This window comes from Gnatocerus cornutus, chromosome 1, assembly GCF_029298725.1.
Source record: "Gnatocerus cornutus isolate USDA-ARS CGAHR chromosome 1, icGnaCorn1.1, whole genome shotgun sequence".
Lineage (NCBI taxonomy): Eukaryota > Metazoa > Arthropoda > Insecta > Coleoptera > Tenebrionidae > Gnatocerus > Gnatocerus cornutus.
The window spans coordinates 25,361,651-25,388,781 of NC_142233.1; the positions used below are offsets into that span (position 1 = coordinate 25,361,651).

General features: G+C 34.1%; 1 protein-coding gene and 2 long non-coding RNA genes across 3 annotated transcripts; 1 reads left to right on the forward strand and 2 right to left on the reverse strand.

Annotated features, from left to right (window-relative positions):
* Positions 1 to 1,502: 1,502 nt before the first annotated feature.
* Positions 1,503 to 12,012, reverse strand: LOC148180997 (growth arrest-specific protein 1-like). The gene is made up of 3 exons (XM_088032408.1): positions 11,837 to 12,012; positions 5,090 to 5,325; positions 1,503 to 3,658 (listed from the first exon to the last, which is right to left on the reverse strand). The coding sequence occupies exons 2-3, from the start codon at positions 5,321 to 5,323 to the stop codon at positions 3,179 to 3,181; spliced, it is 714 nt and encodes a 237-aa protein (XP_087888534.1). The 5' UTR covers positions 5,324 to 5,325; positions 11,837 to 12,012; the 3' UTR covers positions 1,503 to 3,178.
* Positions 12,013 to 12,049: 37 nt separating this feature from the next.
* On the forward strand, positions 12,050 to 16,759 carry LOC148180998 (uncharacterized). Its single transcript, XR_015769777.1, has 2 exons — positions 12,050 to 12,154; positions 16,267 to 16,759. It is a non-coding gene; the product is annotated as an uncharacterized LOC148180998 (long non-coding RNA).
* Positions 16,621 to 19,353, reverse strand: LOC148180999 (uncharacterized). The gene is made up of 2 exons (XR_015769778.1): positions 19,172 to 19,353; positions 16,621 to 17,006 (listed from the first exon to the last, which is right to left on the reverse strand). It is a non-coding gene; the product is annotated as an uncharacterized LOC148180999 (long non-coding RNA).
* Positions 19,354 to 27,131: the final 7,778 nt, after the last annotated feature.

Sequence of the window (27,131 nt, forward strand, 5' to 3'; positions counted from 1 at the left end):
TGAGGCCATTTTCAATGTCGCCAGTTCAACTAATTGCAACGGCAAAATATAATTGGAATTTTTGTGAAATTTTCTTCAGTTTATTGCTAATAAAAATCATCGTGCAATAAATCAACAAGTAAAGAATTACCAATTATAAAAAGATGCTAAAATAAATTAAGTTTACTGTTACTGATATTACAAATATACTTCACATCATAGAAAAGAAAATAAAAGGCAGCCTTACATTCACTCAAATCAATGACTTCCTTCAGAATTAACCCAAATGCTGATGTTTGTGTTACGACCATCAAGTACACTTGAAACTTAAAACTCAGTTCGCTTATTTACGAATAATAATAATCGTGTTAGTTGTTATTTCATATCACAAACATCAATTATAAAACAAAACAACAAAACAAATAAAACGACTAAAACAATTAAGATATACAACGTAGAAATAAACAACTTGATGCATTTACACTTTGGTGGCAACATAAGAAAAGATCACAGCTCAAGAGAGTGGGAACAATAAAGTAACGAAACACAACAAACAGAATAAGAATTATGGAAGAAAACAAACGGCAATTCTATGCTAAAGTGTTCATAAATTGGAGACATTCACAATACGTTGTGTACTCTAAACCATAAATCGGTATTTTACAAACAATCCTTGCTACTTTTAATTAACAACTTGTGAAGTTAATAGTAAAACCAAGTTAGAAATGTGAAAACACAACAAAAAGAAGTGGAGAATTTCTAAGCTCTGAATTGCAGTCAAGTCTTGCGGCTGTGTTAAAATATTGAGAGTTTAGCTGTTAAAGAAAATGAAATAATCATTTTAGAAAAATCTGGATTAATTCAAAATCTCATGGCAAGAAGATTCCAAATTGCCCACATCATGAAATTTTATCTTAATGATAATGTTTGGAATAAATTTATGTACCGCCACGTGTTGTTAATATCTTTAATTTAGTCCAATTAAAAAGAAAATTATACGTTTTAACAGTACGCCACCACTTAAATCAATATAATAAAAACATTGTTCATGAAAATTTAAAAAATTTCCTGGGGTTTTTGGTACAATTTCTCTAATGCCTGTATTCAAAAGAAATTCCGAAGAATGCGTGGAGCACTCACCTGGACTTCACGGAATAACCATTTTAACAAAGCCCACATTTTTTATGATTTCTCTGACTTAAATTTTCAGTTCCGCTCATTAAGTCTGTAAAGCCAAATTCTGTGGTGAGCCAATGCCATTATTGTCCCATCTGTCTACACACCATCAGATAATAACTGCAAAAAAAATCTGGACGATTACCTCCGGATTACGCGGCGGTCCGATTTCCGGTTTATGAATCCTCCCCGAGTTGATCGTCCTCTCTATAAGCTTATATTTTCCGTGCATAATGCCCACCTTAATTAGCCTCGGACCACCGTGGACGCTTCTTACACGGGCCGCCGGAGATTAAAATACATAATAGATAAATCAATTATGGTAAAAAAACGAAGGACACCTCCTCTGGATAACAAACAATACGTTTATTTTCATTTTTGTACATGCGAGGGCAGAAGCCCCCAGACAACACGCATAAATAAAATTCTATACAATAACCTCTTAACAATTTATACAAAATCATAAATAATGTCTTAATACAGGTCAGATCGCGGTGCATGAGCACAACGACAGGCGTTTGATGGTACCACACCAACTGGATGACATGTTAAACAACGGCGCTACAAAAATACATTAATTACCTTTTGGAAGCTGTTGGTACAAGGCCAGAATTCGCATGAATGGAAAAGTAGTGCCAAATGTAATAAAACTAATTTATTTGACAGCCGGTACTCATTACGAACCACCGACATTACGTGCAGTTTATGTCCCATTATTCAATTACCGGGATGCTAAATTATTACCATCACAGTTGTGACCGCTATTAATTAGCGAATTAGCGGCAAAGACAGGATATGGTCACCTAATCATTTTTCTTAGCGAGGATGTGCAATTCAGCTGTTTCAAGCAGGTGAAATTTTATTTTTTCGTAAATTAAAGAGCTTGTTGAAGCCACGTTTTATGAGGATTAAAATCTCGTTCAAAGCAACCTAATTTTTGACCACCAAGAACCATTTTATGAAGGATGAAATCGCTTTCAGAGAAACGTTCTAAGTTGCAATAAATGAAGTTCATTGACACTGGAACTTATTTAGTACTTTCATCACAAGAAATTTATGGAATGGCATCTAAATTTAAAGGCACGTTTTCATCGTTTGATGCATCTCCAGGAAAAAAACGCAAAATTACAAAGGAATGGAATTATTTTCTAAAATTTAACATTGACAGCTATAAGGGTCGAAAGAAATAGATGAAAGAAGTTCTCTTCTTTGCCTAAGTATTTTAAAATTTAATTTTTTAGTTCAGTTTGAAAGTACTGCCCAGTACCGTTCCCACAAAAATTAGTTTAATAGCAAAGCGGCTTTTGTGATATGCCCCAACCCTGACCTTCCCTCTGACCTTGTTATCTCACAGTGTAGATAATACACAGAATATTGTTTCATTCAATGTAGTACCAGCCAAGATAGTGAACAAGGCTAATGTATTTTTAAATCGTCGTTTAGTGTTTGCCATGGCCGTTTTTCTTTCGTGATAAAAATTAAAAACAAGAGTTTCTAAGAAACGTTTGGAATGGCAAAAGAGAATGTTCTTGGTCACACTATTTGTTGGGTGTAACTCCGGTCGCCGTGCTCGATATATGTACTACGAACAAATCAACGGTTCATGTCGTGCAAGAAGTGCTAGCATGTATAAAGCAACTCTCAATAACTTAAAGCAATATACAGCATGAAGCGCCTTCTTTGGTCGTCGCGTCTATCAACAGGAGCATTCCTGAATAGAAGCGTGGAGCGTTCGGGAATGGGTCAAACTAAACTTAAAGCTTAAACAATAACCTTTACATCACTGAAAGTCGCCTCTACGTCCGAATATACAATACAATATGTTACAAATTCCCTATATACAATGTACATTTGTGCGTCTGTCTTGATCCGCTGGCATGTCTTCAACATTAGGAACTATAACGTGACATAGTTAATAACGGTCTACATTACTTTGGTTAGCGATCATCGCCTGATCCCATAAATACGTAAAATAAATAAATACTGTTAACGAGGTAGATCAAAGTTGAGGAAGAGCACGATATCACGTGACCAACGTAACGACCACCCAAACAAGCGCACCCATGGCAAGCGCGGGCGTCCCGGCGGCACTTGGCGGCTCCACCACCGGAGGCGGCGGTTCAGTGGGCGCGTGTTTCGTGGCATTTTGATGGTGATGAGTGCGTTTGTGGAAGCACAACTTTTCCATGTTGCGTTGGATGGCTGGACAATCGTAGTCTTCAAGACCGTCGCACTGACACATCGTCAATTTCGCGGCTTTTTCTTGGCGCCGTAGGATGGAGATGGAGTTGTTGCAACGGGGGGTACACTTCTTTCCGTGGAACATGGCACGACAGTAATGGTTGTAGTATTCTAAAGCCGTGGAACACAAAGCGTCCGCTGCACAAATCCACTGGGCTACACGACACGACACTACCGGTTCGCTGATGGATTTCATCACTTGGGGGCGGCAGATCTCCGAACGCCGCTTCTGGTCCTCGCAAAATTTGTCGCTGCATTCGCACTGCAAATTAAACGAGTTTATCACAATCAAATATTTACGTAGAAAATTATAATAATATGCAATTAGTAGATCAAGTTTCTTACGTGGAATTCATGATGGATAATGACGGAAATTCTGAATTACTAATTTCATTTTTACTGCGTCCGCAGCACAACAAGAAAACACCACAATGTTCTCTCGGAATTAAATCATCTCATTAATTATATTCTCCACAACAATGCAACAAAAGCAAAATGTCGTAAACAAGTTTAATACAAAACCGCATTGCTATGTCCAGCTTATGTTAAAGCACATTTAAATTAATTCGATTTGATTTCAATTAAGATAATGACAAAAACAAGCCAAAACATCGGGACAATTTGGCAGTTAGATTTAAGGCTTATTAAAGATTGTTACAATGGATTAACTTATAAATTTGACATCACAGTCTTTTAAGGCTAAATTAAATAAGTGGCTCATGTTTTTGTGATTAAAGAAGTGCACTGAAGAAGGTCGTGGTCAAGTATAAATGCAAATAAAAATCAGTGCAGTCAGCAGAATTCAAAATAAGCAACATTGAGAACTGAATTTCTGCTGAGGATGTGAAATGTGAAAATGGGTCAACATTAAATGGAGGATTTGTAGGGACGTTGTTTTCTAGACATGATTTTTAATTCTAAAAGTTGTTTTATTGGATCTAGAATAAGAAAATTTTCTATCAACAAATGCTAATCTCCATTATCAATAACAGAGATAAATTATTAATCATCAACTTAAATTACAATTAAAAAATAGGAGTATGTAGTGTTATCAGTGATGATTTGTTGTTTTTAGTTTAAATCAATTTGACTCAACAAAGTTTCGTAAAATATACTCCTATTTTTTTAATATAAAAGTAACAATTTTTTCTCAAGTTTTCCTTTTAATAAATTTACATTTTACAATTTGTAAATAAAACTATTCCAATTAATTATGTTGAATTACACATTAATAACCCGTTAACGAATTTTATTCATAAAAATGTACGTCCTCTATTTTTTCTGATTTTCAGACTGAATTGTTTTTTGATTTCATGATCGTAAAAATGATCTCTGATAAATGTTCTAGTCTTTTTAAACTGAGACAACAAAATTCTAATTGTAAATTTCTTAATATTCTTTGGCGTTTTTTTTGTGACAATTTTGGAACACGGTGTATAATTTTTAATATTTTTTAGAAAGCAACAAGATGAAAATTACCAAGAACCACAAGCATTGTCAAGAACAAACACGTAATTACCAATATTATATTATTAAAACGTCCGCATTCTTAGCAACACGCGATGGGAGTTTCTCATCATCGCTATTTTTTAGAGAATAATTAATATTAATAATAATAAGGGTATAAAATGAAAACGAAAATGCAATTTCTAGGAAGATTAGTTCAAGCATTTAATTTTTCATTGTTACTTACGTTCATTAGAGCCTTTCCTTCTTCGGTGGACGTAAGAGCAATAAGAGAATGATGACAAATCTCCGGACAGTGCGTGGGCGGCGGTCCTTGCAACACCCCGGAACACCCGACCAGATAGTTCTGGAGAGCCATACCACATCCAACCCTATAAGCGCACCTCATGCGTGCTTCTTCGCACGGCACCGACGCCGTTGCACCCACTAGAGCCGCTACTGATACCATGACCCACCACATGCCTGAAAAAACGGACTTTATCACTACAGAATAAAAATATATTGTCAAATAGTCAAAGGGTCAATGCTTTGAAGAAAAACTCTTTACGTGCTCGAAAATTTTAACCGGAAGGACGATTTCTAACTTTCTACTCACCCATTTCTTTTTCGCGAGCAACTGCTGCGGCTAGCAACGTGTGTAATTATATCAGAATCGCGAATTTAGTGATTAGATGTAATAACGTAAGCTATTGCAAAGAATACGTGACAGTAAGCATGTCGTGTGTGCACTGTAGGAAATGGTATATTTTTTGTAACTAGAACCGGGAACTTGCATAACTGCCACTGCAACTTCAATGCTTGCATAATAGAGTTACGTTATCTCTTTGCCTGAAGATGTCTTTAATCCACCCGCGATATTTCAATTCTTTTGTGGTAAATTTTAACAATTTGATTCTTCGCCTCTTTACACACGTGCTTTTCGTCAAAAATATTCATGTCATGTCAGAAAACTTTGCCAAAGTCATTAGCAAGCTGCTGGCTTTGATCCATGACCGAACAATGACTTGCTGATATTTATTGTTGTCTCTGAGTTATTTACAAAGTGGTTCATTACGCGTCTATTGAACTGTTTACAGTTAATTTTGGAAATAATTAGTCAGGCAGTGACCAAGTGTGGGCGGAAATCTCTCTTTGATGTCTTCCAAAGATTCATTATCGCATTCAAAAAATGTTAAATGTAAACAGCAAGTGCGAAGATGATTAATGATCGTACGTCACGAATTGGAACAGTGCATGTTTAGGTCAAAATCCAATTACTTATAATTGCAAATATTATTTATTTTTGCCGAGATAAGGTCGAAAGTTACGTCAGTTGAGGGGAGTTATCTGTTTATTTTATTCTATTGCACTTTCTTATCTGGAAAGGTGTCGCAGCCCTTGAAAAACTTTATGATGGGGTATAATTATCAACATTTTTCGAGATTGGAGGAACAAAATAACTTTCGAATGCCAAATTTTTAACTCTTGACTAATTAAAATATTTGGTGAGTGCACTTTATCAATTATCACGAGAAATTTGCGTCGGCGCTTACAAAGTCTGGTAATAAAAATATTTCCATGTAAAGAAACATATTAATCTACTAAAAGAAAATAAAACAAATAAACATAAATTTATGAACACGACTATAACGTCTGCCTTATTACTAATTTTAGTATTTGTAACGAAATTATTCCACTTTCATGACTATATGGAATGAGTTGTCATTGAACTAGTTTACTCAATGTCTTAGTTTCTGTTAAAAATATTTGTATTTGGTGTCCATATTTGCTTTTAGTCTTAAATGATTTCATATTTGCACAAACTATTTCAAATGGATTGGTGTAAACAATGTTTCTTTATGGCAAAATCGGCAACAATAAAAAGATTTCCACTTTAAATTTAGTTCTACTTCTTAAAAGTTGTAATAACTTTAAATTAATAATAATTCATAAAGTGGGCTGCCAAAAATATTATATTCTTTATTTCTCCAAATTCATATATTTAGATGGGTTCAAGACACTTGAAAATTGACTTTAAAATAAATTTTATTACAAAAGTAGTAGCAATAGAATAAAAATTTTAAAGTGAAATTACATTATTTTAACCAAGCGATATAAATTTCTAAAAAACGTTATCGTTCTCTTTTTTCTACATATTTAAATAGTCTACGACTCGCCCAGTTTTGCGTGAATCGCTCCACGATAATTAACACAATTATATTACTAATTGTTTATACAGAACAACAGGAAGGCCACAAATTCCAAAACATTTTTGTACACTGACAACTTTGAACAATTATTTTATTAACAGTTTATTCTCTTAAGATGTTTTTTCCAACTTAAAAATCAAAATAAAAATTAATTTTGTTGCTGTCGAGCGGTAAAATTCTACTTAGAGTTGCTCGAATGTACATAACTATTTTCAGTGTTTCGTTTATGGTAAAATCAAAATGATTTATGAAAATATTTCCTGTCCTGTTTTATCTCTTTCTATTTTCTTAAGCTGAGAAAAGATTGTCAGCATCTTGGTTTTGCTAGCTGTATGAATATTAAATTCAATAGTCAAGTCCATTAATATTCAAGGTTCTTTATATTAGAACGCGAAGATTTCCTTTTTAGTAAAATTTAAATTATTTCACGCCTTTCAAGTTGAAGATAAGCACAACATTGCCATCTCGAACCGTGTGATTGTCGGCAAAATCAAGGCATATAAAATTTTACACAAATCCATGTGCGATTCCGTCGAACATAAATCTATATACTTTTAAACACGAAAACTGATAAAAAGTAGTGGATTTTCAAGTTTGGAATGTAAATATTTAATTTCTTAATTTAAGGTCGCTAATCCGTTCAAACTATTTAGCATGAACAAGTCATTAACACGTTTCTATTCAAACAATACCGCACCATCAATCACTCATAAAATTGTACCACTTTGAGTTATTACCACCAACCACAAAACCGCTATGTCTCATTTTACAGCACCAGCCGCGGTTTTGCCTTCGATTTATTCTTCACACATCACCCCCGCAACAAATCCGTATTAAAACCAAAAAACCTGAAACTGGTCGATTTTTCATTTGAGTTGCCCCAGCTGCTTGGCCATGTCTTCGTCCTAAACCATCTGCCGTCTTCGTTGTCACGTTTCTTTCAGATTTATTTTTGTTGTTGCTGAAGGACAGGTAGATTAAGTCTATTCACGTGATGCAATCTGACGACCTTTTTTTCAAGTGGATACTTTGGAGCAAATTGTGGCTTAAATAATGTTTATTTGTATTATTTCTTTGGCCAGGATCACGAAACGTGACAAAATTGAGCCGTTTTTGTGTCAGCTTTTAGGGGGAAGTTTATTGTGACACGGTGAAAGCAGAGATTATTCAATATTCCAGTTCAATAGAGCAGCAACAGATCGGTTAAGACGTTCCGTTCATATGCACGTATGAGGATCACAAAAATATGGCGAATTATCAATTTTGTAATTCCGTTCTACAAGGCCTAAATCTGAATTTCTTGGTGGCAACAGTCTTTCGCATTTGGCCCTAATTTGGACTCAATTTATATTCAACTATTCGACAGCCAATATCCCATATATCGAACCACTATAGTCGTCAATTCGGTCGTAAATCAGTGTTTCTTACCCTTCTAGAGCAAGTCCAGACGCATGCCACATGTATTCGGAAAAGCAACAGCTAAATTTATCTGTATCTGTCAATTTTATGAATAGTTCTTTTGAGCGTCGTTATAATGACTTCTGCTGCAACACAAGAGGACACCATATGTCCATTCCACAGTTAATGAGGCTTTTTTTTATAGAATTCGAAACCCGAACCTCGAAAATCTGTGTGAAAGCTATGGTTTCGTCCTTGCTGCACACCATAAATTGAGTTATTAGGTATGGTCTGGCGGGGGCAGGATGCGGACTACCGAGAAAGACCTGGGCGTGATACGAATTTTAATGGCAGCTGCGAATCAATGGAAAACAATAATTATCCACGATGGATTATTATCGAGACTCGGGGAATTGAGATTTCAGATAAAGTGGGTGCGGTCAGAGTCGGATTCAGAGGGGAAAACGCGCCCAAAAATTATTGTTATTTCTTTTATGTACCGCTGTTTATCGAAAATGGCAATTATTTCAAGATTAATATAAAAATATCCTAAAGACATAGATCGATATTTTCTGTTCAATTACATAAAAAATGCGTTTTTTGTATGAGTTTTATCATAATAATTGCAGAAAAGACGGCGCTTGTACTGAGAAAGTTATTTACTTTTCAGTGAGACTTTTCCACCACGAGATTTTAGTCACGAATTTTGTAGCTAGGTGTATTTGCCTGTCCCATACCTAAAAAGACAGCACTTATGAAGACATTACCAGTAGTTTGCGCTTAATTACCTGTTATTGATTACTATATTAAATTACAGCACTTCACTTTACGACATTTCCTTATTGTGTGCAAAGCACAATAACACAACTTCACGTAAACAATAGTAAAAATGAATAATTGTATTCCAAGACGCCAACAGTGCTTTACATTTTTTTTTCAGTTGGTAAAGTTCCTTTAAAGGAGTCGTCTATTTTTTAACAATTATATTAACACTTTTTAAACACAATTGTACAAAACCACCATTCGTTTGTGTGTAAACATTAATTAGCAAATGAGACATTTAATACAAAAAAACGACAAATAAAATTGAATCAGCTGAGTCTGGTTATAATTTACTCTTTGCTTTATAAAGAGGAAACATGGTAATCGCTTGTTCTAAATGCATCAATCCTAATTGTCTCAAGAAATGAAAGAGTTGATTTATTCTTCACACTTTGCTCTCACTGCTTTTAATCGTTGGCAGTAAATAAAATTAATGGATATCTATTTATTTCATTCTGTGCAATTATCGTTACTTTTGTTGTCGGTAACCCGTTTTAAAGTGTACCGACAAAGCCATCCAAAAATATGTTTTTTGGATGGTCTGGCTGTTTTATGCCTGAGGTGACCAAAAAACAAATTTGTTGGCAGTTTACGCATTTAGCCGACATCAGTATACCTTGAAACCAAAATTAACAATAAAATAAACCTCATTTTCCTGCAGAGAATTTTTTGTAGGCGTTAGATTTAAAATGCGGCTCTGTGATTGGTCGTTCAGCAGAATGTCAAACAAGAACTTTCATATTTGTCAAATTGTCACCAAATTATAGGAGAAGCAACAGTGTTTTTGTTATTTTCAGTGCAAAAACTTCATGTTTAGTAAAAAACTTGTCAGTTGCTTGTGGAGCCATTTGTTAATCAAAACGGATAAATATCCACTACAGCTATCTAACTTATCCCTTTCAAATCATGCTAATTTCTGGAATTGTTTCTTTGGAAGTCGGTATAAATTCTGCTCAAGAATGACATATAGGAGCGGTGCGACGGTAATTAAAATATGTAGTTTATAAATATACATTTTCTGTGCGTGATCAACAATAATAACTTAAATGATTCAGTGCAATTTTATGGGTGGAGTTTTTTAACAAAGCACTTCTGGCCTTAAAATATATATGAAGAAATAAATACCCTTGGTCGGAGTTCAAAAGTGCCGCTTAAATTTTTTCTTTTTAAATAAAACAAGTAACTTTTGTATTTTAGAGCATTTGTATAACACATTTATTTTATTTCTTTGTTGTTCTGCTGCAACTTATTTTCATGTTCGGCTAAATGACTACTTTCTAGTACATTTAAGATCTGACAAACGATCTACCTACGAAATCTTATGTAAAGTCATTTGGCTGTTCGCCTAGAGTTATTTAATTAATGTGACCTTTCTTTTTGTTCTAAAAAGATTAATTTGCAAGATTTGCTATTTACAGAAACGATTTTTCATTTTTCCTAATTATTTATTCCATGATTTGAAATACACAGTAACAAAAATCAAGGAACTAAAAAATACATAGGTATGTATACACACATTTTTAATTTTACCAGGTTTTTGTTAAAATAAAATTTAATTACATATGTACATACATACATATTAGTATATCTAATGAGATCCATCATAATGACTTCGGTCACCAGACTATATATAGTGCTTTACTGTAGTGCGGTTGGTTTCCCTGATCTAATTAGCTGTAATGTAAATGTAGATATAAATACTAATATGAAGTATAAAAATAATAAAATCGTTGTTATAAATATACAATTGACTTCAAGTGCCCAAGTAGAGTTATTTTATTCTAAAACTTTCCAAAGATTCTTTATTAAAATGCTGTATAAAAATATAATAATATAATTGAATACATATATTTTATTTAAAATTTCATATATGTATTGAAACGGAGGTTTGAGATTTTCCCGCCTCTTCTGGTCAAGTACTCAAAAAATGCATTCCCCGCGGTTACAATGGAAAAAATGTCATTATTATCTTTAGAAATGTAACTGTTTTGCCTTTGGTCGAGTACAATAATTGGTCTCCCTTTTACTTCATAATTTTTCCAGTTGGTAGGAAATGTAATTTTAATAGCCTCCTCTGCTCAAGTTCCATTTTGTAAAATCAGCGTTAATGCTTTTCTAATGACAGTTGCGTGCAAAAGTTGATCACTTAATTTAGCCGCTTTTTGCATCCTTTTAAGCCAAAGCACGTGAACAGTTTCCCTTTCATTTTCACGTTCACGCAACTCATATACAATTTGCTAATTTCCGCGCGAACATTGAACATAAAACTGTTTCATGTCGTATTCCAACGCGCGAATAAATGTCATGTTTGTTTTCTTGGTGGATTTAACTATCCGCACATGATTTATTCAGTCACAATAAAGGCGGTAAAAATAATATCCAAAACCTGTAGTTTCGCCCTCGTGCTTTGTTCCGCTTTTTCTTTTTCGTTTTGAAAATACCACGTCTTTGATGTCGCCACTTTTAGATTGGGTGATTTTACGACAGGAAACGCGACATGTGTACGCATGCATGTTTCAAATTCGAAATAAGCCATTAAAAGGAGTTTCCGCCGCTAAACTCACCGTTGTTGGTAGGTGAATGCTGTCACATGGTCATTTCGTACACGTTCTTTGACCACATACACCACACGTTCACCACTGGTGTCACACACAACACACGAGAAAGTCGCACAACACGACGAAGAAGACGTCCTACCTCCGCGACAACCGACGCGGTATTGAGGTTTTCAAATTAAGTTGTGTTGGAAAGAGGCTGACAGCCAGCAGAGGCGAGTGAGTACCTGAAGCCGACCTCTCTCTCAGTACAAGAAGTGCGCTGATGCCATGGGCGGAGATTTTTTCAGGCGGAGGGGGCTTAGGATCAGATTTAAAGGGATGCAGGTAGTTGAGCGAAATTTTTCTACGAATTTATTGCTTTTTTTCTATTTTATGAAGTTGTTCTCTAAATATTTTCTGTTTTGACTACTCGATCTTTGTTTCTCTTGCCTTCCATTTGACGGTCAATTTCAAATAAATACAGGCAAACACAAACAAACTCTGACTCCAGCACGTGGCAAAAAGAAAACTCTCTTTGATATTCTATAAGAGGGCATTAAAACAATTGAGTATACGGTATTTTCTGTTTTTAATCACAAAAAAAATTAAAATTGTCTAAACGGCAAATACCGCAATCTCAATTTTTTCAATACAGGATCGCAAAAAACTTTTTTTTGGCAGTGAAAGTAACTAAACAGTATGAAAAATAATGTCCCTTGGCAAGATTCGAACAAAAAACTCGGATCGAAAAGCAGAGCGACTTCCACAGGGCCGCTATTGTGTTGGCATTTGAAAAAGCGCAAATCGTATTAAACTGTACGGTGTAAAATTGCCAATTTTCAAAAAATTTTCTCTCGAAATTAGAAGTCCCACCACAAAAAGTCGCGACACGTCTAATAAAATTCAAAGCAGATTGCATAAAAAAATTATCACATGATTTTTAATAATCCATGTTAGGCCTTTCCTTGTTAGTTAAAAAATAAGCTCAAATTTCGTTTTGGTTTACAATTTTGGGCTCAGGAAAGAATTAGCTGCAACACGATATGTAGCATGGGCGCCTTTTTTTCATCATCATGTAGTCTCAAAATTAATACTACTTTTGATTCAAAATTTTCTATTTGTAACAACCAACGTACATTTCAGCTAAATTACAAATGTACAAATTCAATTTTTTTTTACTCATAATTTATTTGTACTTATTTATTGCTGTTACTTTGTAGGAAACATTTTTGATTCAAACACCAAATAAAGTTTTGCTTGATGCATATACAGGCTGTTTTTAAAATACACTACCAAAACTTAAACACAGTGTTTCGCAGCCTTAAAAATTGTATTAAGTATTTTTTATTTTTTTCTAACGATGCACATACTTGGAAGACCACTGATAAAAATATCTACGTACAACAAACAAAACTGGAAGTTTTGACCACATATTCGATTAATTTTATCTCGAAAACGAAACGACTTTTACATAAAGCATTTTTGTGAATTGATTCTACTTGTCTTCACCAATTACCGTCTTTTGTTTGGTAGTGTATTAGTTAACGCAAAATCTGTGGTTTTTTTAAAAATGCCAATTTTCTGTCGAGACAAATTTTTTGCTTAAGCCAAATTTGGTAGTTTGCCCAAATTGCAAGCCAGCGTTTTACTCCAATTTATTTTATTTTATCGGTTCTGTCAGTTAAAACCTGTTACATAAAAATACTACTAGTTTATGAAATTTTATATGTACCTAATGCCGAAATACATTTTATTCATACAATTACATTTTTATTTTTTTAAAATACATTTCGAAATTTTTTATATGCATTTTTGGGTATAAATATAAATTTTTTAAAAGTTTCGGGCAAATCAACTGAGATCGATAAAATGTCAACACATTGCCGACACTCATTTCTTCTGGCATAATCAAATCAAATGTTTGGCACTTTTTATTTTTTGTAATTTCCGTTTGTTTTGCGAAGATAATTTAAAAAAAATTGTTACTTTTTTCATTGATCAAAATGATACATTAAAATTTTGATTAAAATCCAATAGAAATCACTTTATATTAATGATGTTTTAATTTAATTTTCCTACGCCCCTATATGAAAGTGACATTTTCCCAGTTATTTTCCACACGGTTAAATGACTCCGAAAGTTGCTGTTTTCGTACATCCATTTCCGAAAGTAAAAGTCCTAGTGTGATATGAATATATCCGCACAGACCTGTCAAAATTGACAGTTATTTTCAAATACAAATGTAACTCCTGAATTTTTGCCTCAAATATCTAGACGATTCACTGTAAAACAACATGCATAATGATAAAAATGAATTGGTTAGGTCGTTTTTGACAAATCAGTTTTGACAGGTCTGTGCGGATATATTCATATCACACTAGTGACTTTTACTTTCGGAAATGGATGTACAAAAACATGAACCATTTAAATATGTGGAATACGTCACTTTTTTATAAGGTTTTAGAAAAATGACATTTAGAATAGATAAGAAATTAACTATTGTCGAAACTTATTGGTTTCTTCCTGATGATGAAAGGTCGTAGGAAAAATAGTGTACATAACTCGTTGGAAAGTGTCTTTCTTGCACTCGTGTAATATCTGCACTCGGCTGGCGCCTCGTGCATCTACTTTTACACTCGTGCGAAATTGGTCACTTTCCGTACTTGTTATGTAAATATCTATTTCGGAACCAAATTCAAAATTACTTTCGATATTAAAAGTTTAGGACTGAGATTTCGCAATGAATAAAGATAAGGTCCATAAAAAGTTGACTTTATTTTATTTGGAATAATTTCTGGTCAAGTCCAATGTATATAAAAACACGACTAGTAGATTAGCGTTCAGTGTTTGATAGAAAATGTATAATTAGGAGTTTAAAATAGAACTGCAGACACCAATGATTAATGTTCTATAGAATGGTACTTCAAATGTTTATAAGATTTTGATGTATTTGCAGACTATTTGCCTTACAATTGGAAAACTGGTTGTGAAAATTTATCAAGTGATATATTGCGGATGTCATTGTAATTATTGAGAACATGCTTATAATTTTTTACTTGCTCTAGAATCTTGTACTACATGTATTTAAGTTAATCTAATTTGTATGTAATTTTGCAAATAACTTAGGTAATGATATAAGAATAATAAAATTAAGTGTATGTATAAAAGGATCATGTTTTGCTGTTAGAAATGACTTAAGTTTAGACTACTTGCGATTTTAATTACATACTTGTTTTTACTGTATTAATATAAACATATTTAATTCCTGGCTGTTGTCATGAATTCTTAATTACATAAAAGTATGAAGTTATTTGTGGAATTTGCAATGATTTTTTCTACACGATGACATTATTTCTGTAGAAATAGCCAAAAGAAGTAAATGCTCTTACTCATTTCATCAATATACGTTTTGATTCAAGTTTGACAAATGTTAATAATTAATCAAGCACAAGGACAATCTTGTATTTTTAGTGTTCGAGTCGGTATGCCTATTAAAACAAAATGATTCATCTCGGCAAAAGCATTTCTTGAGTCATAAAAATTTTCAAAACCACTTAAAATAGCTTCGTAGATAACTTTAAAAAATTACATTAGATGGTTTTATTGCTGATTATATTTATTACCAGTTCATGTTTTTTTCATTCAGATGTGTTCAATTTTTTATGATCGTCTCCAGAGAATTTATTTACAGATCAGCAGGCTAGAATTTGTGACAGAAATCTAAAGAAATGCTCGTTAAAATACCAAAGTTTAGTATTATTATTTTGGCTCCACAATTAAAACTTTTCGAAAGAAACAACTTAAGTGTTAAAATTTTCCGAAATTTAGCATTTCTAAACGAAAGAATAATTTTCAAAATTTTATATTCAGGACTGAATAATATTTATTAAACAAAAAAAAACAGAATTCATTATTGATTAGCCACAAAGTAAATGCGGATCGAGTTGTAATGGTTCAGAGAATTAATTTTAAACACAGAATTTGTGGCATGTGGTTTGTCTCCTTATTGGTGGTCGTATTGCTCCACAAGCAAAGATATGAAATTTAGAATCAAGAATTTAGTAAAAAAAATAACATTGCTTAACTTCTTATGAACAAGAATACCTAATATGAATCCATATAAATCCATACCACACCAACGGCTGAGAAAGCAGTTTCTATTTTCATATTTTTTTCATAATTCTACTTAGAATATGTAAGCAATTCACTATAGTTTTATTACATTAATTTTATTTTAAAAATACAAACAGTAATGGTCTTATTAGACATCCAAACTAAATAAGCAAATAGTCATTTCATCTCTAAAATGTAAGTAAACATCAAAATTAAACAGCAAATAAACATGAATCTTCGATTAAATTGGCCATAATTACTAAAATTTCTTCGTAATTAACCCCGACACTTATCTTCAGCTTTTCGCTCAATTGCCTTTTATCAATCGATTTTTTATTTTGCAGCCCCCCCAACTAGAGCCGCCGATGCCAGCAGCTGTTCGATCTTTACGATGTGTTGTTCTCTTCTCGTTCCTCCAGTTGATGATGTTGCTGCCATCTCTTTTCTTACGCATAGTTGCCAGATGGGGGATGCATTATTGTCAAGAACGTGTCTAGGATGGATGCTGTATAGCCGACCAGAGGAATGACCCCCGATTTTCGGACTTGATGGATCATTATTGTGGTCACGAGGGAACCAAACGAGCCCTAGTTATGAAGCAATCAATTGTGAACGAAAAAGTAAACAGAACGATTTAGAAAGTAGCTGTGGATTGCAATGAAAAATTAATAGGGTTTAGGTCTGGAGAGAATGGCGTCTGACGACTAGTAGAATTTTTTAATTGTAGGTATACAACAGGTATATAATTTTTGCTAGTTGGTTTGTTTGGAAGTGAAATCAGTAGTTTTTCCTCCATTCGGTTTGTGTTGGAAGGAGTAATAAAGACATTTCACGGTCCTTTTTGCTCTTCTAACGTCTCACCTGACCCAAATCCTGTTCGTTTTGCACAAAACGGCAATAAAGATTTCTTCCTTTGTTGCCGCTTCACAATAGTCCAGCGACGTTGACAGATGTTTAGCACTCTGCTTGAAAAGACCCAAAGACGAAAATGACCGAGCAAGAGAAGCTCATCCATCATTAGTAAAGATTTCGAGATTACCTTCAACTCTGGTCTGTAGCAACGACCATTCGTGTGTAAACCGACCTGAAACAAATGATCAAGAGAGGATAAGTCCTACTGGATTGTGCTAAAACACAGAGATAATAGCACTTCCTGTGTAGCTTCTTGCAATTCTCATTCCACACTCGTTTAACATAAATGATCGATGATCTCTGATTACAAATTGTCGGACGCATCCTGGATATCTATGTTCGTGCGAGGTGAGTTATTATAGCGGCAATACGTGTTCATTAATACAGCCATATACGACTTTTCTGCGATGATTGCTGTCATTACTGTATGTAATGTAACACTTAAGGTAAGTTCAAGTTTATGAAAATTGTAGGTTGGGGCGAAGGATAGCGCGGCGATTGGCGCAAGACAGGTGGGATTTTTTAATTGGACTAGGGAGCAAAATTAGAAGTCGAAAGTTATTATCAGCTGCCTCTTTGGCAAAGCAATTTTATACTTTTCAAATATAACTAAAATTTGGGAGTTAATTAGATCAGAAGACGCTTTTCATTAAAACCTGTAAAGAAACTGTGCAAATTAAAAAACAGCCTACGTGAATGAATGTTCAAGGAAGGGAACAAGTCGCTCATCAATTCATCATGTATAAAATGAAGCGAGAAATTTGTTTAATTAACGGAAGAAATGTTGCAGAACCTTTTGATGATAAGCGAAGAGAAGATATCCGTCATGTACTTGCAAAGGTTTAAAATTAAAATTGATATTAGGTACTGGAGACAAGTAGGTAATTGCAATTTTGCACAACAACGTTGATTTGACATTCTGTTACATAAGAAATTTCTAGACTAGGACGTTTTTGTTTTGTTTAAGGTCGATCGCGCACAGTCTACATTTTTTTTTTGGTTTTCAAACTTTAAACCAAAAATAAATTTCCAAGACGATAGAGTACATTTACATACATGTATTTCTGTAATATCGTTCTCTGAGGCTCTTCCTGCTTTAGATTTTAATCCATCTTTCAACATTCTTCATTTCAAATCCTCAACAACATTCCATACAAAAAACTTGAATAGACTGCTCGTTAACCACCGGCTGATTGAACGCATGTAAAAACCTCCTTAATTTCGGATGCAAATAGACTTTTGATGTCTTAATTACGCCAAAGTAAGCACACCATGACATCCAATCAATCGCCTCCCGCTCCAATCGCACAACCTCGATTTCCGAAGTGACCCTTGTGGTACACCGTATGTCGGCACCTCTTGTCAAGTCCGACAATGTCGAAATGTTCCATTGTGTCGAGCAACGTAATGTTTCCGCTTTGAGTTTCGCCGAAAGCACAATATCATCCTTAAGGCTTCTAGCCATTAAGTCGTTGCCGCTTTTTCACACGAGTTACGTCTCAATAAGACGGCGGCTGCCTTTGATCTTCACCGAATGATCCGATTTATTCGTGACGCAACAGATGCTGTGTTCTGAAAAATTACCCGGGATGAACCCTGAACTTATTATAATTGTTTTCTAACAGGTGCGAAGATTAGAGGAGAAAGAATTCGTTTTTGGGAAAACTGGTAGGAAACTCTGGGAAGGGATTAAATTGGTCCTACTGGTGACCTCGGAGGGAATTATAGACATTCTTTACATTTTTTTATTGTTATGGTGACATTTTCATTAATAGCCTGATGTGATGCTACAAAATACACTTCAATTGTCTGAGCAACAAATGGCGAAAGTGATTCCAGACGGCATCCTCACTTTGATTGGAAAGCAGGCGGCTACATGAAACATGGTCTATATACAATTAATGAGATGGTATCAAATAAATATAAACGGTACTAAATTACTTCCAAGAATTTCATATGTGCACTGACATCTTGCTAATAAAATTTTACAGCAGCGTCGTATTCGAGGTTAAGAACCAGTCAACGGAGACTGATTGATGAAGCGTTGAGTGCAATTTAATATACATAGAAAGGAAATATGAATGCAGATTACTTCTTGTAGGCGTCTTTGTTAAGATAGCTCAATAATTCAGTGGCGTTATTGTATTAACTTACTCTACCACTAGACAATCAAATGGAATTGAATGGACATGCAGCGCTCATATCAAGTGTTTATCTTTATTTCTGATCCGAGCTATTCAAAATAAAAATATATTCTCAGAGGTAGATACTACATCAAAATCTCCAACCACCACATAAGTAAAAGACGTAAAACATGTAAGCATAACTATATTTTACCTTTTCTTCTTAGGCATCTATGACGAAGATAGTTCCAGTTTTTGGTACTAACATTTAGCTCGGTACTCTTGTCCCATTATTATGGATTTCACGAAAGAATTACTGCATAATGTGCATTAGAGCACGTTCGTATAAAATTCAACTGTAAGACGTTTCTTCACATCCGTCGTTAATAACAAGTGAATAGTGACCATGCATTCTGACCATAAATTACAGTGCGGCGTATGTCGGATTGCATCCTAATATCTACGTGTCCGTAAAAAGCCTTCAGTAGCGCGATGGACGACACATTAAAATACAGTTTGTCTGCACTACGTCAATTGGTAATCCGCACCAATCCGTACACGTGATGTCGATTCAATAATTAATGAGTAATGAGCTGTTATTGACGTTATTGAGGTAACTAGGAAAAATTACTTCTTGATTGAGATTTTAATTCGACACGTAGGTACAACATAATATGGAATATCCTGTACAATGTAAATCATTAATTATTCAAAATGCGAGCACTCATTGTATGCACACGTGCATTTAGTACGATGCACTTGCAAGGAACCAAAGTTAATTTGTGTATAGAAAATAAATGTATGAGTAAGATTTTGATGAAGCATAGAAAATCTGAATACATTGGGAGAATCCAAGTACATACAGGTTCATACATTTCAAATCAGGAATTCTTAGGCAGATTTTAAAGACAAATGAACTTATGAAAATGAGCTATTGTTACGTCAAGTTTAATGGACTCGTTAAGGCAATCCGTAAGATGACAACAGCCATCTCTCATTTAATTGCTATAAAATAGTATATACCTACTTAATATCCAGAGATCAAATGAAAACTCATCCTCAGTTGGCAATTTCAAGTCATGTCTTTGATTGAAGAAACAGTCTTTTGTTTGTCAAATTGGAAATTTTGTGAAAATTTTAATAAACGATTTTGACAAGGCTGTCATGTTTGATTCATATTGCAAAAAGTTCTTTTATGAAAAAACAATCACAACACGGACTGTTGCTTTTCTTTTATTTGCAATAAAATGCAAAATTTCAAGATAGTTTTCATCTTATGACCTCAAAATTAGCAGCCGTCAAAGTGGCAATTAAGGATACGCTGTGGAATTTCACAGGTAACTGAGGATAAGTTTTTATTTGATCTCTTGATATTACTTACATTACAAATGTTATTACAATTTTTTGAGACATAATGATTCCAATCAGCTTAATTGAGTCGTAAAAGTATATTAACTTGTGTCAAGAAACTCATGAATAAAAAAATACCACATGCTTGAACAGACGGTGTTCAAACAGCCTTTGGAACATGAAATGGATTGGCAGCTTGTTTGGCAGATTGTTGTCTATCGAGACTGATGTTTTAGATCTGTCAACAACAGATTTCTGTATAAATTAATGTATGTATACAGTCAGACCTCGCCGTTCGCGGGGGTTAGGTTCCAGAAGAAAACCGCGAACGGCCAAAACCGCGAAGCGCCAGTACAACACCGTGATAAAAACGATGTTGGATTTCATATACGTATGTAAATGTTAATCATTTGTATTTGATGTATCAACATCAGATCCATTTAAAAAAAATCAGTTGTTGAATCAGAACTCGCGCCCCAGAGAGAAAGGGCTTATGGAGGCAACAATTCTGAACCAAAATTTTTAAACTAAAATTTTTTAACTCAAAAAAAAGCGAGATAAGACGAAAAAATGGTAGCCAATGCCGAAGCTGAACAGAATTTGAAAATCGGTAACTATGGACACATACTATCATCCATTGGTCAGATGAACATTAGACTGTCGTTGCCTAGGAAATTGGGGTGGCCTTTTATTCTACTTCTCGAATAAGCTTTTGGGATTGGTTATTAATTTTTTTTCCGTTTTCGAATACTATTAAATTTCGCCAATTTTTGTTTTGAAATTTACCATCTGTATTGCTGTCGGCACCGTCCCTTGCTCTCTGGGGCGCGAGTTCTGGGACAGCCTGTATAAGGTAAAAAAATATTATCTAGTTCTCTATTAGTAACTAGGCTCCTCTCCGTGTCGGGATCTAATTCGGTAACCTTGCTTTTTATTTGTGATAGCATATCAAAGAGTTGTTGCAATTTCTTTATTGTTAGAGAGTTTTTGGTGCCAACCTTCACTTCGTCCGAACTCAGTTCTTTGTTCTCTTGAGTCAATTTTTCAAGCTCCTCGTAAAATCTTCATTTTCGTTTTGAGTCAGTTCTTCTATATGTTCTGCTTCTATCTGTTTAAAACCTTCCTTCCTTACTCGTCTGGCTATTTGAACAATTTTTTCGATTTCTTCTTCCAAATTCGGTATTACTGCAGTTTTTTGCACCCACTGGGGCCACAGTTTCTGCCAAAAAGCATTAAGTGTTGAAGAGTTAACTTCTTTCCATGCGGCTTTAATATTGCCGATTGCATGGTGTATTGATTCCAACAATCTTTCACACACATTTCCTGATTTTTTTCCAACTTATTTAAAATATGAGAAAAGCTAAGTCATGTCAGCTTTAAAAGTTGCAAGAATACCCTAATCTAACAGAGATTAAAACGCTTTTTGAAATGGTCCTACCAACCTCTACTAGCTAGGAAAGACAATTCAGGTCCATTACTTATCGAGGCCAGGGGCTGAGAATCCTTAAGATCTTTAAAAATGATTGCAGCTTTGTTATGAATTTTAAGTCCACTTAATGGGCATTTCTTCGAGTTTGATCTTCTCTCCAAGCACTGAACATTTATTCCATTTTCTCCAATAGAGGAATTCTTCGACTTACATAAGCAGCGTGGAAACTAGACTTAGCTGCAGCCTGTACAGAATTCTTCTTTCTTCTGCTTTCTTTATACAGGGCTAGTCTAGTATGTATGTCGGACAATTAATTCATTTATCCGGTATTCTGAAACAACTGATGCGGCAGTGAAAGCACTTTTAAGTTTATCTAATATTTTCAATTTGTCACTTAATAAAGCTAAAACTTTTCTGCGCTTTTTGTCCACCGAATTTAAAGCAGTAACCTTCCGTTTTGAAGACACTTTTTAAGAATCTTATGGAAATACAGGGTATTCTAATATTGCTGCAAAAAATGCCAAAAAATGATAAATTGTGTTGAAGTTCATTTTGTTGTTACAGTTCAAAGAAATGGCGAAAAAAGAAAGAAGGATTACTCATCTATTTAGACTATTACAATTTTAAAATTTGTACTTGATGGGCTTGTTTGTTTTGAAGTGTATAAAGGATTTTTTTGTCATTGCATACTTTTATTTAGTTCGTACAGTGAATTCATCCAACCATGATATTAATAGGTATGAATCCGCTGAATATCAAGCGTTTGATTGATTTATAGGTACAATTGAATATGAAAATCTATATGTAATTACAATAAAGTGATCGAGTTCAGATTGAATTTATGTTTAAATATAAATCTCACTCTGACAAAGTGTCTACTAGAATTTATATGATTGCAAAAGTTGTTTTTGCTCAACCTTTTCGATTGATTGATATTAGATTCTAAATTTATTATGAAAAGAAAATTGGTTTTATGCATGGCACAACAACAATCTACGTCTGGAATGTTACTAAAAAAAAAGAAGAGCAATATTACACGTTCTGTACAAAATGCACACCAACAACTCCGAATAGCTCGAATTAAAGCAGCTTATAAAAACGACGAAGAAAGGGCTAACCCAATCTCTATGAACAAAGCCCTGTGATTTAAAACCAGTGACACATTTGTGAGATGTTGTTTAAGCCTTTGGACAGGTCAGGTGTTGGTCGCCCGCATGATGGATGCTGGTCCATTGAGTACCGCCCTCCTGCTGCTTGAAACAATCCACCAAAATGCAGGTGGTGTCGAATGGAGTTGATGGCGTTTCCGTTGAACACAATCGCAATCACGCTGTCGGCAATTATACGCAGATAAAGCCATCAAAACCTTGTTCGTCTTTTTTCGATTCCAAGTACAATTACGAGATGATGATGGTAATGATTCTAGAACGTGAGGCTGAATGCCTTGAAAGAGAAAAGATTTCTTTTGTATCAGATGCTAACAATTGTAGCGACAGCACAATGGAGAACGGACAATTTTAATTTGAAAAACGTCTACCATGAAAAGTTTTACATTATTTTGGGTTACGATGCGATATTGTGCTTCACTGGGTCTGCTTTGTTGAGAGGTGTTGAAAGTAGACGAAAGACGAATAGAGATGGAAAGGATTAGTGGGACATTGAAATAGTTTTGAGTTTTGGCTACCTGATGTCAGATCTGAAAATAAAAACTTATATGGAGTTGTTCAGGAGAGAATTGTGGACACTTTTTTCCTAGTTTGTAGTTTACAAACATTCACATGGTCACATAGATGTGTTTAGTTTGATACCGCGAAAGATCTTTTTTTACCTTCTGGTTTAGCTGCAAATTTTTGCATATCTAAAAGACAATCTCGACGCGTTTTATAGTCAGTTAATTGTGGACTTTACCAGCTTACTTTGCCGTGATATAAACGGCTAATTAAGACCAACCAGACCGGCTTTGCTCCTCCATGGACCGTGCCTTCCTTAATTAAGTCATTATCACGCGCTCGCTTTTGTGTGACGACAAAATCGGTACGGTCAATATTTGTGGTTGAGGTATCATCGACTCGAGTCAACAGTTTCCTGTTTTATTTGCCTTTTAAAGTGTAGATGTTAAAACAAACCTACTACCAACTTCACTAAGCAAACAGCGGGCCATTGTAAATCTGTACAAACAGCCATCTCGTATGCTTACATCGTTAGATCGTTTATTTCGAAATTATTAACGATATTTCGTGACAGATTTTGCTTTCTTAGGATCGGGTTTCTAATTTAACACGGCTACTGTTGGCTGCACTGCATTTTTTTTATTGTCTGTTGACTGGGTGAGGAATTATATATCTTTAGTGGTAGATGAGGCGTTTCCGTCTGGTTTCTTTTCGGAGTACATTGTACGGGACAATGTGACCCTCTTAGTTTAATTGGTTTAGATTCTCTTCTAATTAGTGTGGACTCATAAAACTATTTATATGGTGGCCGCTTGTTTCTTGTCTACGTACTTCCCGACATTATTAGATTAAGTAATTAGCCGTAATTTATGCCAGGAAGTGTTTTTTGATTCGGATTTATTTATATAAAGAAGATTGTACTGTGATAGACGACGCTAATGCATTTTTTTTTATCTTATCGAGGCTAATGGAAAACGGGGATGATATTCTGATTCAAGTTAAAAATAGAAGGAACCATTCGTCAACGGAATGCGAGGGTTTTTGTCTTGACAAAAAACACGGAGGAAATTAAAAACACATTAAGCAACTTATAGAAAAGGCTCTAAAAATTAAAAATAGATAGAACTCACCAAATGGTCTAAGTAATGAAAGATTGTATCTGTTAGAAATGTGATTTTTACCGATAGGGACACCTATAATTAACGCTTTTTATACAGAATTTATTTTTAGAAAAAAACCGTAAATTGTATTAGGTTCCAAGCAATTTTTTTATCATTATCATTAGGTAATTGTACGAAAGCCTAGAGAGGCTAACATACTTTTTTGGGAGAAACTAAAGTCGCACAGCTAGAAAAAAACATGAGTACAGTGAAATCTCTGTTGAGCGGACACCGCTGGACTGTGACAATCTGTCCGCTTAAGGCGGCGATTTACCCACAGCATTCTAGGTTTGCTGTGTCGTTTCTCTGCTGTAATCTTATAGTGTTACACACACATCCATCCCTTCGACGAAATTCAAGGACAGGGTGATGCTTTCGGACACATCGGCAGTACACTAACCATTTCAGACTCGGCAAACGAAGCGTTTTTAGCATAATATTTTATTAGTTGGACTACAGCTCAGAAAGAGTAGACATTGAAGACAGCGATATAGAAAAAATAATGATAAAAAATAATACATAATATAAAAATAAAAACAAAAAATATAAAAGCAACAACAAACCAATTATTTAATAAAACAAAAAACAAACAAACATAAAATTAGCCGAAATTATTAAAACCAAGGCATTCCTTTGTCGCAACGCGAATTCACAAGCTCGGGTACCAAATTTGTTCAAATTTGATGCAAACTACAGTGAAACCTGTATAAAAAGGAATTGCAATCCGATGTTTACGATGTTTATATAACCTAAAACCTCAGCTGAAGTACAATACGAGGTAAACAATATAAACAAGACAGTCGGCGTGTAACTTGTTTTCTAAACAATTCCCAATTGTTTCTAAGAAAATTTAAAAGAGTAAACAAAAAATTTCCCTTTTAAATATGCAATAGTCCGTTTTTTGGCTTCCGTGTTTGCGTAAATTCTGCTGTTTTTTTAAAGGTTTCAGGTCTTTAAAATAGTCAATTTTGTAAAAATCCAAACAGTTTTAGAATAAATATTTAAAATTATAAAATTAAGTTATAGTAAATACAGACTTAACATAGAGACCGATCTAAGAGCCAAAAATTTGAAAAATTAGATAATGTAATAAATTAATTCTAAATAATATCGTCCATATTTGATAAAAAAAACTTTCAATCCTTTAATAAATTAAAATTACAAGGCAAGAAATATGTTACGAATACCGGAAAGAAGGTAAAAGAAGAAAAACTAAGTGGAATGTGCGATGTATTTGTCAAGAGCTGTATGCCTTCGTTCTAAAGAATCCAATCTGTAAATAAAAATTTGCTTCTTATCTAACTGGACTGTGAATGAACCGAACAACAAACAGAAAAACTTGATGTTGTCTAAATTCGTAGTAAATCATAAATAAAGCCAAGACACAAATCATTTTTGTTGTTCCTGACACTATGGCCAATGGTCAACCTTCAACAAAGACATTTTTAGTAAGTAATCTCTTCAAATTTTAACACAACGTGAAAGTTATCCTATCACATCTGTTTTAATTTATTCTAATTGTTAAAAGTGTTATAGGTGTATTGTAAATGTGCGCTAGCATTAGCACAATTGAATATAAACAACCAATAAAAATGCAAGCAAAATAACAATCTTCAGCAGATTTTACCATTTATTAAACCTGCCAACAAAGAGTTTTATAAATAAACTTTTAAAAAATTAGTTATTTTTTTTACGATTTTTTAATAAAATTTAATAAAATCATTGACTAATTTGTATTGGTGAATATCTCATTATTTTTAATTAATATCATGGCGCTTAGAACAGTTTTTGAATTTCAACGTCAATAATTTTTTTCTCATTTGTCAAGACGACAATATTTAAGAACTCTCAATATCAAATTGCAAGTTTATAAACAAAGCTTAATAATATAGTTTTTGCAGTCAGGTTAATGTGACAATGTCTACTCATAGTTTAAATAATTTCTCAAAATATGTGACTCGCCGCTGAGCCCGTTATTTAGGTATGTCAAGTCTTTAAATTTGAATGGACATCGAGTCGATTTCGAGACCAAATGGGCAAAGAAAAGAAAGTTAGTCGTTTATTATCGTACAATTTCGTTCAGCTCACTTCTCCGACACATGTTATTTTTTCTCCCACCATCATGGTCACAGAGGGTTGGTTTCAACCTAAGATGTACGCAATTTATCCACAATTTGGGCGATGCAGGCTTCATGTAAATTAGATCCTACATGATTATAAAAGAATTAACAGTGGAACGAACATTATATTCTTCTTGTTAAAGAATGGTTCTGTGTCGGGACGAAGAGCTTTTTACAAAAAGAATGTTATTTCCTGAGATATTTAGTTCTAAACTTGGCCAAATTTAACGATTTTCAACATTTTTTTTATCATACTGTCATTACGTTTTTTCAAAAAAACTCAACGTCCCGACATTAATTACTATCTTAACTGCAGTTTCACAAAATTTGAACTGATTTTTTTCACAGACAACGGAGTAATATCGAATTTTGTGAGGCCTGAAAACATACATTTTTCTGGAGGTAAATCGCCGCCTTAAGGGGAGTGTCCGCTTTAGAGAGAAAA

Excerpts from the sequence above, each read along its gene's own strand:
- LOC148180997 (XM_088032408.1), bottom strand. The coding sequence starts at position 5,323 with ATGTGGTGGGTCATGGTATCAGTAGCGGCTCTAGTGGGTGCAACGGCG. Across the intron at positions 3,659-5,089 it reads AAGGAAAGGCTCTAATGAAC|TGCGAATGCAGCGACAAATT; the intron begins GTAAGTAACAAT and ends TTTAATTTGCAG.